The sequence below is a fragment of the Molossus molossus genome, unplaced genomic scaffold, assembly GCF_014108415.1.
Source record: "Molossus molossus isolate mMolMol1 unplaced genomic scaffold, mMolMol1.p scaffold_m16_p_1, whole genome shotgun sequence".
NCBI classification, from domain to species: domain Eukaryota; kingdom Metazoa; phylum Chordata; class Mammalia; order Chiroptera; family Molossidae; genus Molossus; species Molossus molossus.
Window position 1 is genome coordinate 117,722,301 of NW_023425344.1, and position 16,633 is coordinate 117,738,933.

A 16,633-nucleotide genomic window follows, 5' to 3' on the forward strand; every position below is an offset into this window, starting at 1 on the left:
CCACCCGCTCTTCTCCCTCCACCGGAGGTTTGAGGCCAGGGACTGCTGCCTCCTTCCTGGCCAGCGCTCAAAGGCCTGCAGAGCGAAAACAGTTACCAGGGAGAAATATAGGATCAAGAGCTGAAGGGCTGAAACCCAGGAACTTTGCTTCTGGGAATACCCAGGATTTCCTAGGAAGCCCAGGCCACACCGTGGAGCAGGCCATTGGTTCTGCAGAAAGAGAGAGACCTGCCTGTTCTTGTGGCAGCATCTGTTTGAGCTGGCTCCCCTGGACCTGGTCACAGACCAGTTTTTCTTGGCAGGCCACTTGGGGCCTGGCTGTTTCCAGACAAGAAGCTGGTCATTCAGGTCTAAAAACAGACTTGCATTCATTAAGAAACAGAGCACCCCTGTGCTCTGGTGGCCACTCTCTGCTGGGCCTGCTGAAAGGAGGACCCACAGACAGCCTCAGTCGCTCAGACACCCCCTCAAGGCTGCCAGGTGGTGTGGCTACTCTTGGGACAAGTCAGCTCTGTCCATCCATGGACGCCGTCCAGCGCACTTCCCTCCAACTACCCAGTGGCCTCAGCATCATTCTGACCTTATGGACCCACCAGGCTCTTCTCAGGGCTCAGGCAGATTGGAGGGGCCTCAGGGTCCTGGAGAGCGTGAGTGTGGGGTCAGGCAGACAGGGAGGCAGGCCTGGAAGCACCTTGCATGGCTGAGGGGCCTCGCAGAAGCCACTCTCTCTTTCTGGGCCTCACTTACTCCTCTGCAACGAGGCAAGAAACTCTCATCCCAGGAGGAAAAGCAAACGTCCGAGGAAAACACAAAGCAGAGCCCAGCACTGGGTGGACAGCAGAGGCCACTGGCCCTCTGTGGTCGGAAGAAGCCCTGTCCCAGGAGAGGCTGGCAGAAGTCCTCCAAAGGCTGCCGGCTTCTCCACCTTCCTCCTACAAACACCAGCTGAAGGCCTGCTGTCCGCCCAGCTCTGTGTAAGTGTTGTGTATGCGAAGAGGGATAAGACGCCTGGTGGGAGAGACAGACATGAAACAAATAATTACATCAATCAATACATAATTATAACTGCGAAATACATTCTATGAAGGAAAAGCACAGTGTCCTAGGAGGACCTCTATTGGGCAGTTCTACCTCAGCCATGAGAGCTGGGAAGATATCTCTGAAGAAGCAGCAGCATTTGAGATGGTAGCCAATGGATGCTAATCAGATGGGGTTGGGAGAGAGTGGAAAGAGCTGGAGAGGGGTCACTGTAGAGAGGTTATGATGTGCAGAGATCCTGCAGCCAGAGGTGTGTGGCATTTATGAGGAACATAAACAGAGACTTTGTGTCTGGAGGGTAGAAGTGCATAGTGAAATGGTGATCAATGAGGCTGCAAAGGTTGGCAGGACTAAATCATGCAAGGCCTTATGGGCCCCAGTAAGGGTTTTCATCATTCTCTTAAAAGAAGTGGGGGCCCGGCTGGTGTGGCTCAGTGGTTGAGCATCGACCCATGCAGCAAGAGGTCACCGGTTCGATTCCTGGTCAGGGCACATGCCCAGGTTGTGGGCCAGATCCCCAGTGGGAGGCCAATTGATGTTCTCTCTCATTGATGTTTCTATCTCTCCCCCTCTTCCTTCCTCTCTCTCTAAAATCAATAAATAAAAAATATTAAAAAAAAAAAAAAAAAAAGCAATGGGGAACCAATGAAGGGATTTAAATAGGAAAATATACTATCAACTTTGTATGTTAAAGAGACCACTCTGATACATAGATTTGCTACAAAGTAATCCAAAGGAGGTAGGACAGGGGGATTAGAGGGTGAATATTGATGAAATAGAAACAACTTTATGTTGTGGTTATTGCACCTGGGTGCTGGATACATGGATATCTATCCTACTACTGTCTCCTCTTCCATATGTTTAACTGGAGACAGATCAGTTAAGAGACTGTATCCAGCAGAGAAATATTGTCTCAGATTTGGCAGTGCTGATGGAGGGCCAGAGATAGATTCAGGATATATATTTCCAAATAGAACCAACCTGACTTGGTGATTATTAGATGTGGGGAGTAAGGGAAACTATAAAATATGACTCTTTTTTTTCTTTATTGATATTAGAGAGAGAGGAAGGGAGAGGGAGAGAGAGAGAAACATTGATTGGCCACTTCCTGCATGTCCCCCACTGGGGATCAGGTCTATAATCTGGGCATGTGCTCTGACCAGGAATCAAACCAGCGACCTCTTGGTGCATGGGTCGGTGCTCTCCCACTGAGCCACACCAGCCAGTCTATAAAATGTGACTCTTAATCTCTGGTTTAATCAAGTAGGATACTCTGTTTTGCAGACACAAAATAGGGGAACATGTATTGGAAAAAGAAGGTCTTTGAAGGAAACAATGAGTTCAGTCTTGAACATGTGTGACAAACATTTAAGTGGAGATGTCAGGCTATATATGAGTAAAATGCTCAGAAGAAAGGTCCAGGATGGACGGATGACTTTCTGAGTTATTAGTCCATGGTGTACAGAAGCTAGGAAGGCACCCAAGGGAAAGTGGATACATAAAAAAGAGAAGCTATCAACAAGGGTGCCAAAACCAATTCAAAGAGGGAAAAAATAGTATTTTCAACAAATATGCTAGGACTACTAGATATGCACAGGCAAAATAATTAAGTTGGACCTCCATCTCACATCATATACAAAAACTAAAAAATGTCAGAGATAAAACTATTAAACTCTTAGAAGAAAACATAGGTGTAAATCTTTGTGACCTTTGATTAGACAATGGTCTCTTAAGATATGACACCAAAGCCATAAGAAATAGAAGAAAAAATAGATAAATTAAACTCCATCAAAATTAGAAACGTTTGTGCTGCTGCTGATATAATCAAGAAAGTGAAAAGAGCCCTGGCCGGTTTGGCTCAGCGGTTAGAGCGTCGGCCTGCGGTCCGGAGAGACCCGGGTTCGGTTCCCGCTAAGGGCATGTGCCTCGGTTGCAGTTTGTCCCCGGCCCTGGTTGGTCGTGCGGGTGGCAGCCACTCGATGTGTTCCTTTCACATCGATGTTTCTCTCTCTCTCCCTCCCACTCTACCTGAACAAAAAATGGAAAAATGTCCTCGGGTGAGGATAAAAAAAAATAAAAAAAAAAAAGAAAGTGAAAAGAAAACCCATAGATGGAAGAAAATAATTGCAAATCATATATCTAGTAAGAGACTAGTATCCAGAGTATACAAAGAACTCTTACAACCTTAAAGATATTATACAAAGTGAAATCAGCCAGTCACAAAAAGACAAACACCGCATGATCCCACTTATATGAAGTATCTAGAGTAGTCAAATTCATAGCAACAGAAAGTAGAATGGTGGTTGCCAGGGATGGGAACATGGAAGGTTATTTAAAGGGTATAGAGTTTCAGTTTTGCAAGTTGAAAAAGTCCTGGAAATGGATTGCACAACAATATGAATATATTTGACACTACTGAACTGTACCAATGAACTTAGAAATGGTTAAGATGGTGATTTTTATGTTATGTGTTTTTCTTAACCACAATTTAAAACTTTTTTTAAAAAGGGACTCTTAAAATGGAACAATAGCCCTGGCCAGTTTGGCTCAGCGGTTAGAGTGTCGGCCTGCGGTCCGGAGAGTCCCGGGTTCGGTTCCCGCTAAGGGCACGTAATTCGGTTGCAGTTTGTCCCCGGCCATGGTTGGTCGTGCGGGTGGCAGCCACTCGATGTGTCCCTTCACATCGATGTTTCTCACTCTCTCTCCCTTCCTCTCTCTCCCTCCCACTCTATCTGTACAAAAAATGGAAAAATATCCTCGGGTGAGGATAAAAAAAAAAAAAAAAAAAAAGGAACAATAAAACACAAATAATCCAGCTAAAATGGGCAAATGTTTGAAAAAAACATTTTTCCCAAAAAGATATCAAAGACCAATAAGTACATGAAAAGATGCTCAATGTCTCAAAACCACAATGAGATACTGCTTCATACCCACTAGGAGACTATGATCAATCCCAGGTGTTGGTGGGATGTGGAAAAATTGGAACCCTCATACATTCTGGTGCAAGTGCTTTGGAGAACAGTTTGGTGGTTCCTCAAATGGTTAAACACAGAATTACTTTATGACCCTGCAGTTCCACTCCTAGATTTATATCCAAGAGAACTGAAAACATGTCCACACAAAATCTTGTATACTGGATGCTCACTGCATAATAATTATTATCATCATAACAGCACAAAAATGTAAACCCCAATACCCATCAACAGATGAATGGATAAACAAAATGTGGCATATACAGTGGAATACCATTCAGCCAAAAAAAACATTAAGTACTGATATCTGCTACAATATGAATGAACCTTGAAAATATTATGCTAAGTGAAAGAAGCCAGTCACAAAAGACCACATATTTTATGATTCCACTAAAGGAAATATCCAGAACTGGCAAACACAGAGAGACAGAGGCTGAGGGGAGGGGAATATGGAAAGTGACTAATGGGCATAGAGTTTTCTTTCTGGGTGATGAAACTGGTCCAGAATTAGACAATGATGATGGTTGCACAGCTTTGTGAACACACTAAAAGCCACTGCATTGTACACTTTAAAAGGGTGAGTTTTACGGTATGTGAATTATACAATTGTCCTTCAGTATACACACGGGGATTGGTTCCAGCCCCCATCCCTGTGGATACCAAAATTCCAGCGTGGTCAAGTCTAAATAAAATGACGTCATACCGCACATCACCTATACTAGCATATAGGCTACAGCAGGGTTCGCCTACATACCACTGGGATTCAGAGTGGACTTTTCTGGGACCTCCCCCCAATGTTTTCCATCCCTGGTTGATTGACTCGGGGGCCAACAGTATCTCCAGGAGCAGGAGCTGGGGAGAGTAGTCTGGGACCTCAAGAACCACGACACTCACAGACTGTGGAGGGAGAGTTCTGCAAGGAACTTCGGAGAGAGCGACCCAGGAGATAGAAAGAAAATCAGGTGTATAGGGGGTTGTGAAAGCCCAAGGAGTGTTTCAAAACGAAGGACTAGGAAGGCAGTTCGCTGAGGCCCAGGAGGAGGCGGAAAGGCAGCCACAACCCAGACTAGGTGCTGACGGCCGGCTGGCTGCACCCCAGGGGGGCGCCCAGGACAGGCCCGTGGGCACAAGTAAGGACGCTGCCAGCGCAGCGGACAACCCAGGGCACCACCCCAGCACCACGCCAGCCTCGGGTCCTGCTTTCTGGGGGAGACCACAGAGGCACGGGGCAGGCGGGAGCGGCTGTCTGCTCCCCTCCGGATGCCCCAGACGCGACGGCCGGGGAGGGAGGGTTCTGTCGGCGCCCAGCCCCGCCCGCAGCCCACCCTTCGCAGCCGCCCCGCCCTGAGCCGGCGCCCGGGCCCCCCTGCCAAGCCCTCAAACCACAGTCCAGTTTCCACCGAGCCCGCCCCGCCCGAATTCCAGCCCCGAGTTGGGTCACGCCCGCTGGTCGGGGTGGTGGGTCCTCCCGTAGGAGTGAACGCGCAGCCTCGGGCGCCCGGGAAGGTACCTCGCGCGCCAGCAGCCCTGGCCTCCCTGCAAAGGAGCCCGCGCCCCCGCTGGGAACCCCTCTTGGATGGGTGCTCAACATCAAACCCGGCAGCGGGCCTACTTTTGAGGCGCCCGAAGCAGGCCCGGCTCCGCGCCCTGCTGCCCGAGCTGTGCTCCAGCCAAGGGTTCAGATTCCTGAGCGATGACCTAGTTTTAAGGAGCTTGCTGGGACCTTTTCCTCCAGGAAGAACCCCGGATTGTCTCAATGATGGAAACCCCTAGGAACGCCTGCTCTTGCCACCAGTCAACATTGTCCTGGAAGTTCTAGCCATTGCACATACGCAAGAAAAAGAAATAAAAGGTTTATATATTTAAAAGACGCTTATTATTTGAAAGATGGGGAGATAAACTACCTAGAAGACATAATCAACTGAAAAAACATAAGAAAGTGCCCCGGATATTCTTATATTTGGGCACTAGGCTAGGCAGAGCTGTGATTGGAATAGAAACATAATGAACTCTTAAGGTGCTCATTATTATTTGGTTACAAGATTAACATGAAAATCAGTCGTTTTGCTTTAGCCAGTGTGGCTCAGTTGGTTGAGTGTGGTCCTGTGCACCAAAAGGTGAGGGGTTGGATTCCCAGTCAGGGATACCCAGGTTGCAGACTTATCTCTGATTGGACCGTATAGGAGGCAACCTACTCTATTTCTGTCTCTGTCTCTCTCTGTCTCTGTCTCTGTCTCTTAATAAATACAATAAAATAAAACCAGTAGTTTCTCTGTAGACCTCCAATAAGCAGTTGTAAAATATATTTGGGGAAATGATTCCTATATATGTTAACAACATATATAACACACCCAAGAATAAACATTTTAAAATGTAGAGCAATATGAGAAGAAAAACACAAACATTTAAAAAAATGACATAAAGAGAGACTTGAAATAAATGGAGAGACAAACTGTTCTTGAGTGGGAAGATTCAAAGTTTTAAAGAAGCAAATTTCATTCAAGGGCTTTGCCCTACCAGATGTCAGAACAAACAACAAAGCTAGATCAATGAACATTAACACAGTATTTACTGTGGAAAGATTAATAGAGCAATAGAACATAAATCCAGAGCATGATCTATAGGTATCTGAGAGTTAGGATATAATTAAGAAGGTATTTCAAATAAGTAAGAGAAGAATGGGTTATTCTATAAATGGTATTGGGGCAACTGGCTACCTTACACCATTCACAAAATAAATTCCGGGTAGATGAAACATCCAAATATTTTCTAAATCAATAAAAAACTAAAATAAAATGGTGGAGAATATTAAACTATCAGGAAAGGGCTAAGCAAACTATAAAACTCAGAACACATAAAAGAAAAAAACTTAATCACATAAAAATTAAAAACCTTGCACATCAAATGATGAAGGATTGGTATTTTTTAACATGTAATAAGCTCATCCAAGTCAATAAGAAAAAGGTTAACTTTTTAATAGAAAAGTGAGTAAAGAATATGAACAGGCTAGACAAAAGAAATCTTTCTCTTACCTATCTTGTTCATAAACATTTAATAAACTATAGTGCTCGCCAGCCTCAGTTGGCTGAGCGTCACCCCATGCACCAGGAGGTCTCCAGGTCCATTCCCAGTCAGGGTACATGCCTAGTTGCCAGTCTAGTAGGGGGCATGCAGAGGCAGTTGATTGATGTTTCTCTCCTGGATGTTTCTATTTCTCCCTCTCAATAAAAATATATTTAAAAAATAATAAATAAATAAATAAAAATTATAGTGCCCAATATTACCAAGAATGTGGAAAATAAGCATGCTTTATACCCCACGATGAGACTGAAAACTGTGTTAACTTTTGTGACATACATCAAATGCCTTAAGAAATACAAATCCTTTTACCCAACAACTCTATTTCACAGAACTTGGTATAAGAAAATACGTGGAGCCTCGGCTGGTTTGGCTGAGCGGCTGGAGCATCAGCCCTCAGACCAAAGGGTCACGGGTTTGATTTCCAGTCAAGAGCATGTACCTGGGTTACAGGTTCAATCTCTGGCCCCTGTCAGGGTCCAGGAGGCAACCAATTGATGTATCTCTCTCACATCGATTTTTCTATCTTTTTCATCCCTTCCATTCTATCTAAAAATCAATGGAAAAATATCCTCTGGTGAGGCTAAAAAAAAGAAAATAAGTGAACAGGTAGACAAATATGTATATGCATATGGTTAACAATTATGGGGAAATGTGGAAATACCAAAGTAATATTTTATCAATACAGTAGATTCCTATGCAATTGACTCAAAAAACAGAATATAGCTGTATGTGCTAACATGGAAAAAAAGTCCAAAATATGTTCTTTAGTGAAAAGTAAGTATAAATTAATAAGATATAATCTATTTATAAAATTTTTAAAAATCTTTATTTAAGGGTATATATTAAACAATAGTGATTATATCTCAGGGAAAATTATAGGGTGATTTTCACTGTACAATTTCTGTTTTGTTCAAACTTGTTATAACAGGTATGCAATCCTTTTAAAATCAGCAGAAAAAGCCCTGGCCTGAGGACCAATGAGTTGCAGGCTCCGTTCCAGTCAAGGGCACAAGGTTGCAGCTTGTCCCCGGCCCTGGTCAGGGTCGTGCGGGAGGCAACCAGTCGATGTGTCTCTCTTACATTGGTGTTTCCCTCTCTCTCCCTTTCTTCTTCTCTCTCCCTCCCTCTCACTCTATCTGAAGATAAATGGAAAAATATCCTTGGGTGAGGATTTTTAAAAAATAAGAAATAAATAAAATAAAATCAGCAAAAACAATAAAGATATCTAAAAATAAAATAAAAGGTAGAAACAATATCTTTTTTTACTTATTAAATTTTGAAGGCTTAAAAGTTTAATAATATCGCCCTGGCCAGTTTGGCTCAGCGGTTAGAGCGTCGGCCTGTGGTCCGGAGAGACCCGGGTTCGGTTCCCGCTAAGGGCACGTACTTCGGTTGCAGTTTGTCCCCGGCCCTGGTCGGTCGTGCGGGTGGCGGCCACTCGATGTGTCCCTTCACATCGATGTTTCTCTCTCTCTCTCTCCCTTCCTCTCTCTCCCTCCCACTCTATCTGTGCAAAAAATGGAAAAATATCCTCGGGTGAGGATAAAAAAAAAAAAAAAGTTTAATAGTATCTATGTTGATCAGCATGTTGGTGAATGAACAGTCTTACATGGGCAGTGTGAGAAGGGTAGATGCACTTTTAGATGTAGATAACCTCAAACTCATAAACTCCACTTCTAATAACTTATTCTTGGAAAATAATTGGACACAAGTTCAAATGCACAAGAATGTTCACTGAGTGTAGTTGGAAGAGAAAAAATAAAGCATGAACAAATTATGGTTTATTCATAGAATGGATGGTTATGTAACTATTAAAATAATATTTATCAAGTTATTTATTAAAACATATCTATTAAAAATAAGTCTAGAGTGAGAGTAGCTGGCATTTGGAGTGGGCATGAAACTCGATGGCTTCTGCTACACGCGAGACTTTTGGATTCGTCAGTGATGACACACCCCCTACCAAAAGCCCAGGAAGCTGCTTCCAAATTTAAAAAGTAAGAAGCCTCAAGAACTTGAGCTGGTGATTGGAACAGGCATTAGTGCTGCACCTTCACCTCAGGTTTCTGTTCTGAAATCCTGGAAGGGGTTAATCCAGGCCTTACTGATGCTGCCAATGATTTTGATCTTCTATATGACTAGAGTAAAATTTTCAGAAATGTCTTGGCAAAGATAAGAATCTTGTTCATGTTGCCCATGACCTATTCAGAAACTCTCCCAACTGTTTATATGAAGTATTGGATGACTTGGAGTCAAAGATGGAAGACTCTGGAAAACAGCTACTTCAGTCAATTCTCCACCTGATGGAAAATGGAGCCCTGGTATTGACAATACATTTCGACAATCTCCTGGAACTATGTGCAGCAGACAAGGGAAAACATCTTGAATCCTCGACCTTACTGGTGGAAAAAAGGTCCTAGGGCAGGCTCACGAGAAGCGGGACCCGCGCATGTTACACCAGCCCTAGTGGCACTGTCCTTCATGCAGCTGGTATCAGGATGTGCTCGGGAACACTGAAGTCACAAGAGATTCAGAAACTCTATGAGAACAAATCATTTCTCTTCCTGGTTTGTGGCCAGACCATGGATGACACCATTTCCCAAGCCCTTTGTCTGGAGGCTGTCAAGCATAAATCTGACCTAGAACATTTCATGCTGGTTTGAAGAGGAGATGTAGATGAGTTAAGAAGCTTCGAGAAAACATGCTGGACAAAGGGATTGAGGACATCTCCTGTGGAAATGAATGTTGATCTTCCAGAATATTCAAGCAGCTGATCTGTGAGATCTCCACGTGGGGTAGATCAGGGACGGTGCGAGAAGGTCAGCTAAATGTTCACCGGGAGCACACAGTGCAATACATGACCTCAGTACACGAGAGGGCTATGGTCACCATCAGTGGACCAAGCTGTAAGGCCCTACTGTGGACAGTGTTTATTTTTTTCTTTTATTGATTTTAGAGAGAGAGAGAAATATTGATGAGAGAGAACATTGATTGGCCACCTCCTGCATGCCCCCCACTGTGGATGGGGCCCATAACCTGGGCATGTGCCCTGACTGGAAATTGAACCGGCGACCTCTTGGTACATGGGTCAATGCTCAACCACTGAGCCACATCGGCTAGGCTTTGTGGACAGTGTTTAACAGTAAACTTACAAGAACCCAACATAGCTCCAAGGAGTTGAAGGCTGGGACTATGTAGAGTGGCAGGTGGAAGACACGTTCCTACTTAATCCTTTGTGCTGGTTGGTTCTTGGTCTTTTTTTGTTTCTGTTTTTTCCAGTTTTTGGTCTTATGTGGCCTGTTCCAGTTCGAGAATACTGAAGTGACAATGGGACCCAGGTGCAGCTCCTCACTCCACCCTAGGCTGAATGCCTGTGTCCACACAGCAGGCCAGTGTGATACCCACTGAGTAGGCTCTGCTCTGCTCTGTGGGAAGGACTTGGATCTAGATGCCACGACTCACCACGGCCCCACTGCAGTTCTGTGCTCTACACTTCATGTTTCAATTAAGCTTAATGGCTTAAAAAAAAAAAAACAATACTTGAAGCTCTAGTTTTCTAGATCTCTTAAAATGCACAGTATTTTACATACCTGAGCCGTATTAAAAGCTTGTTCATTTACAAAAAAAAAGTCTACTAACATGGAAAGAGCATTATATAACATTTGAGAAAGCATTATATAGAACAGCATGTGTAATAAAATATATGTGGGAAGGATGCTCACCAAAATTCTAATAATATTTTTCTCCATGAGATGAAATTTTAGGTGTTTTTTATTTTCTTCTTTAGACTTTTCTGTATACTTTGCTTGAATTTTATGATCACAACAAACTACTTTTATTTGGAGAAAAAAATTTAAAGGAGGAAGGAGAAAGCTACAGCAAGAAAAACAACAATAGCCCTGACCAGTTTAGCTCAGCGGTTAGAGCATTGGCCCACGGACCAGAGAGGCTTGGGTTCGGTTCCCGCTAAGGGCATGTACCTTGGTTGCAGTTTGTCCCCTGTTGGGGTCGTGTGGGTGGCAACCACTTGATGTGTCTCTCACATCGATGTTTGTCTCTCTCTCTTCCTTCCTCTCTCCCTCCCACTTTATCTTAAGATAATATAAAAATGTCCTCAGGTGAGGATAAAAAAACAAAACAAAACAACAACAAAAAAACTTGCTCCACGGGCACAGCAATATTAACTAATAGATACCTCTAAAATTCCAAATTCCTAAAACCCCATTCTTCTTATATGAAAACCCTCAGAATCCAACAGAAAAAGAAACCTTGATATAAAAAATAAACTTTGTCAAATCCTCATATGTAATAAAACTGTACAAAATGAAACACACACACACACACACATCAGTGCATGGAAAACTGGTGAAAATCTGAACAAGATCAATGGATTATATCAATGTCAATTTTCTGGTTATGCTATTGTGCTGTTGTCATGTAGGATGTTCCCACTGGGAGAAATTGGGTGACGGGTAAATGAGATCTCTATATTATTGTATACAATTGCATGTGAATCTGCAATTATCTCAAAATAAAAAGTATATTTATAAAAAAATGAACTTTGCACCCTACAAAGGTAAAAAGATAAAGCTTTTCTGAGAGCTGGGGGTAAATTATCAGAGTCCAGGTCCCAGATTCTCAAAGCCAGGGAAAGTACTCTTGGCGACCAGACCATTACGCAACCTGAGAAACCTGAAGTGGGCCAGATGTGCTGGTGCAGATGAAGAAAGGGAGGCTCAGAGCAAGTAGCTCAGCCTTACTCTGTGGAGCAAGGATTTGTGTCCAGGTCTTTCTGAAAGGTTAGGCTTTTCCTATTGTTATGTAACAGTGACTACATCTCTGAATGACTTAAAGGGGGGGGGGGGGCTGTTCACTGTTATCCATATCAAATAAACAAATGTTTACTTGGTGTAAGTAAACAAATATTCAAGTGAGTAAAAAAATGGTGGAGTTGTAATCAGGCACAAGAAATTTCAAAGTATGTGCCTACATATGAATATCATTTATCATGTATGTCACTGTAGCCCTGATTACTAGAAAGTTCTTTCCAACACCCAAACTGACCTCGTTCTATCTAGTGATTTTTTACAGAGAAACAAACCTTTGTCACCATGTTCCTTCCTTGATAAAATTAGATCTCCATTTTGGTGTGACCAGTGCAGAGTCTGGGCCGTGACCACTACAGCCTCTCTTCTCCTGGATCCTACTGGAAGACCCCACATCTTTCTCACCGCTGCTTTACATGTAGCCAGTGGGTTATTTCCAGTCCTCCCAAGCGCTCCTCTAGTTTTATGGACTGCAGTTGACAGTCTAATAGACCTCAGAGTCCAGGCAAGGGTTTCAGGGTGGGTCTGTGAACTCCTGAAATTTTGGGCAAAATTGTTATGTCTAAATAAAGGGGCATATATTGGAAAGAGAGCATTTCACTTTTATTAGATTTTTAATGTAGCCTATGAGTCCCAAAATTATTAGATTTTTAATGTAGCCTATGAGTCCCAAAATGATTGCAAATACAAGTTTAATTTGATCAGCAACAAAACAGATTTAAAATATATACTCCAAAACTGATTACTTTAAAAATAAACACCCTTGGTGCTTTGATTGTGGTCTCTAAATACCACTTCCCACTAAAAGGAACTTACACTGCTTGGAGAAATGGCTGATTCCAGATTTGGGGCAGGAAATGCACAAATGAGCATAAAATACCTAATCATACCAGAAAGCAAGGAAGCCATCACAGTCTTAGGTTATGGCACAAGGACTGAGGAGCCTTTAAAGATGGGACAAAGAGCAGCAAAAAGAATGATGTCTACAATAAGCTGAAACACATCAAATCTGTTTAAATACAAAAATGACTCACTGGTCACCATTTCATTATTTTGAAAACTTGTACATAAAAAGAGTTAAATTGTTTTTGTTTTGTTTTTTATATTCTCACGTTTTTGCATTCATCTTCAGATAGAGCAAGAGGGAGAAAGAGAGAGAGAGAAACATCGACATGAGAGAGACACATCGACTGGTTGCCCCCTACACGACTCCTACCGGGGCTGGGGACAAACTGCAACTGAGGTACATGCCCTTAGTGGGAACCAAACCCTGGACTCCCTGGACCATGGGCTGACGCTCTAACCACTGAGCCAAACTGGCCAGAGGAAGAGTTAAGTTTTTAATTTGCCTTTCTAGTACTAGCTATACCTCAGGGTGACCAAATAGTTGAAGAGGAAACATTTCTTTTTATGGAAAGATTCAAGTTAATAAATAATGAAAGAATAATACAATTAGAGCAATACCATTTTATAATCCTTGATGAAATAATGGGTCTAAATAAAATAATTATCAATGGCTGCTAACATCCTCCAAAGAGAAATAACCAGATGTGCATCCTTTCCTCAAGTGCTCAATACCTCCTGAATCTGAGCAACTTCTAGATCTGACTTTCTATTTATTTTTTAAAAATTTTTTATTGATTTTTTTAGAGAGAGGGAGAGAGAGATGGAAACATCCATGTGAAAGAGAAACATTGATCTGCTGCTTCCTGCATGCCCCCTACTGGGGACCCAGCCTGCAACCCAGGAATGTGTCCCGACCAGGAATCGAACCAGGATCTCTCAGTCCATGGGACGATGCTCAATCCACTGAGCCACTCCGACCAGGCATGACTCTTTATTTATAGGAAATACAGGAGTTAGGGGAACATTTTAAACAACACCAACAAACTGAGAAATGGCATAGGACAAATAATCTTATTTCTTCAACAAAAAATTACAACAATGAGAACAAGGAAATGGAAAACAACACCTTCCTTCTGGCATCTGTGCTGTAACAGGCATGTCCTCCTTGGGAGGCAATTCCTTCTGAATTACACAGGAAGCTCCATGCCCAGGGATTCTGCACCCCCCTTCCTACATTAGTAAACAGCTGGGGAATTAATCAAATCTTCAAAGGTTGGTGATACCAGGTGGTGATAGATTGATGCCCTGGAGCCCAGGTGAATAGCAGTATAGTGACCAAGATGGATTTCATACCAAAGAATGATTTTTACTTCTCAGAAAGGAGAAAAACAAATAATTTTCTGATGTCTGGCTCAGACAGTGGACACCAAAGTGGAATGCTGTACTGTTCTTGAATTCAGGGGCTTTCCATAAGTAGTTATAGCAAAGAAGAAATGATATAAAGAAATAAAATACTTTCAGAAATTGTGGGGAAACATGCTAGGTAGCAGAATCACTAAATGACTGCATGGAGAAGGCTTCAGGGGCTCTACAGTCCAATCGCCTTACCTGGTAGGTAGAGGGGAACACCCGCTACTCACTTCTCCCTGCAACTCTGGAAGTCTTTGCCCTGAAAGGAGCTGGACATCAGAGCCAGCTGGAGGTGTACATGGGACATAGCAAGCCCAGAGAGAAAACCTGACTTGTCTTCAAGTCACAGCAAAATAGCAACAGCATTAGGCTAAGACCTCACTTCTGATTCCCTGAATGAGGCTCTTCATGTTGGTCTGATAAATATGGTATGCGGCATTCAAGGGCCAAAGCCACAGCTTAACCAGGTTAAGGACTGGGTGGAGCCACCCAAGTAGGTTGGTGGAAGAGCTCCAGGGAGGCTGGCTGGAAAAAGCTATCTTGAGTAGTGCCAACCTCAATCTCAGGGGGCATCCTAGGTGTATGAATTGGCACACAGGTCTTTCTGGTCTGCACTAAAGCTTTGAGGACTTGCCTCAGCTAATATTTTGAAATTTGAAAGCAACCAGTAACATCAAGGCATGGATAGGGCCTGGGCTGTCCCCTCTAGGCTATTCAGAACATTCTCCCAAAGGCATATTAGTAAGGAGAAGTTTGATTTGCCCCCAGCAGAAACTCTCTTGGAAGCTCAGTGCCAGTCTCTGTCAGGTTCACATCTCTATTTCCTCTAGAGATGCTCATTGCTTTCTGGCCCTGTCAAACCACAGCCTCACACATGAGCGTGTCTGCCAGCATGGACTGGATTGGACTCCAGCCAGTGTTCAGGGCACTGTGGAGGAGGCACACTGCACCGCAGAATGGGAAGGGCACCCTCTACCCACCTCTCCCTGCAACTCCAGAAATCTTTGCTGTGAAAAGAGCTGAACTTCAGAGCCAGCTGGAGGTGTACATGGGTCAAAGACGTCACAGGCACTCGCATGCTCTAGGAGCCCAATCCCTGCAAGGATCACAGGGCAGGCGGGCAGCAAAGGGTAGGGTAGCTGGGTAGGGCCCCACCAGCCTCTTTGAGAATAGGACAGCATTCCACCAGCTCCAAATACCTGCCCGTTGAGTGGGCGTAGGACTTACACATTCATGCCACTTACCACAGTGCTAGCTGACTAGGGGTGGCAGGCTACCCTCCAGAGTTCAGACTGTGACGCCCAGGACCTGGACAAGGGCAGGAACTTACAGCCTCACCCACTGGCTCTATCTTCCCTCAATAATCCCACCCCCAAGGCCCCAAGACCTCGAGGGGCAGAGGCCACAATTCTTGATGTCACCTGAAACACCACCTTCCACTTGCCCTGGCTCCTTGTACCTTCCCCAGCTGCAAGAACTTTCTTTCCTCCCAGGGCGACTTTGGGTCAGATCTCCAGGCTGAGAGACCAGCCCCAGCCCGCCCGACTGGGAAGGGCTGATGCACGGGTGTGGCCCAGTCGTGCCAGGACAGCTCCACGCTGCCTCCTGGGCAGCCGTGGGCGATACAATTGCAGACCCGGCTGGGAGGGCAGCGAGGCTGACACCCCCACCCAGGGCCAGCAGGTAAGCGCCTGCCTTTGGGTAGGGAGCAGCCAGGGCTAAGGGGGTCGATAAGGCTGGGGAGGCGGGGAGGGAGGGAGTGAGTGAGTGAGGGAGGGAGTGAGTGAGTGAATGAGTGAATGAATGAATACATGTATGAATGAACAGCAATGATGGCAGAGGGTGGTGGTGACGGACTACGGGAAACGACCAAAGGAGGGTGCCCTCCACTCCGTCCGGACGTCCCTCATTCCCGCGTCCAGATCCCTTGCCTGGAGCGCAAAAAGCAGACAACGTGCCCAGGCGCGAACACTCCGCAACCCGCGAGGCGCCCGGGTTGGCGCGGCGCAGCTCTGGAGCTGAGCCTGCATTCCGGCGGCCGGGAAGTGCCTGCCCTCCGGGCAGAAGGCACCGGGGTGCGTCGGGCCCAGTCCCGCCCCTCGCCGTACCCTCCGGGGCTTCGACCCCGGCGTGCGGCTGTAGCCCCTTACCTGCCTGCCTCCGCTGTCTCGCCCCTGCTCAGAGCGGTCATCTCCGCGCCTCCAGCGAGCGCCGGGGACCCAGCGGCCCTATTGCGCACCGGTCCGCCCTCACCCTCAGGTCGGCCCGCCTCTTCCTGCCCATTGGCTGCCTGCCCGGGATAGGCCCTGCCCACTGGCAGTCCTTCCCCCTCTCCAGATTCAAGGCGGGGCCCAAGCACCTCACAGATCCCAACGCCCCTTCCTGGGTCTGCACCTCCTGCCCATCACTGGGAGGACCTTGGGTCCCCTCCACGTTCTTCCTCTTCAGCTTTCTCAGTCT

At 45.0% G+C, this 16,633-nt stretch overlaps 1 protein-coding gene and 1 pseudogene across 1 annotated transcript in view; one reads left to right on the top strand and one right to left on the bottom strand.

Moving 5' to 3' along the window:
* GRAMD2A (GRAM domain containing 2A) overlaps nucleotides 1-16,373 on the bottom strand; it is a 32,640-nt gene extending 16,267 nt beyond the window's left edge. Inside the window, 1 exon segment of the mRNA XM_036280319.1 lies at nucleotides 16,324-16,373. Within this exon segment, the coding sequence (XP_036136212.1) occupies nucleotides 16,324-16,364 (41 nt within the window). The 5' untranslated portion in view covers nucleotides 16,365-16,373.
* On the top strand, nucleotides 8,999-10,411 carry LOC118638612 (annotated as a pseudogene).
* Nucleotides 16,374-16,633: the final 260 nt, after the last annotated feature.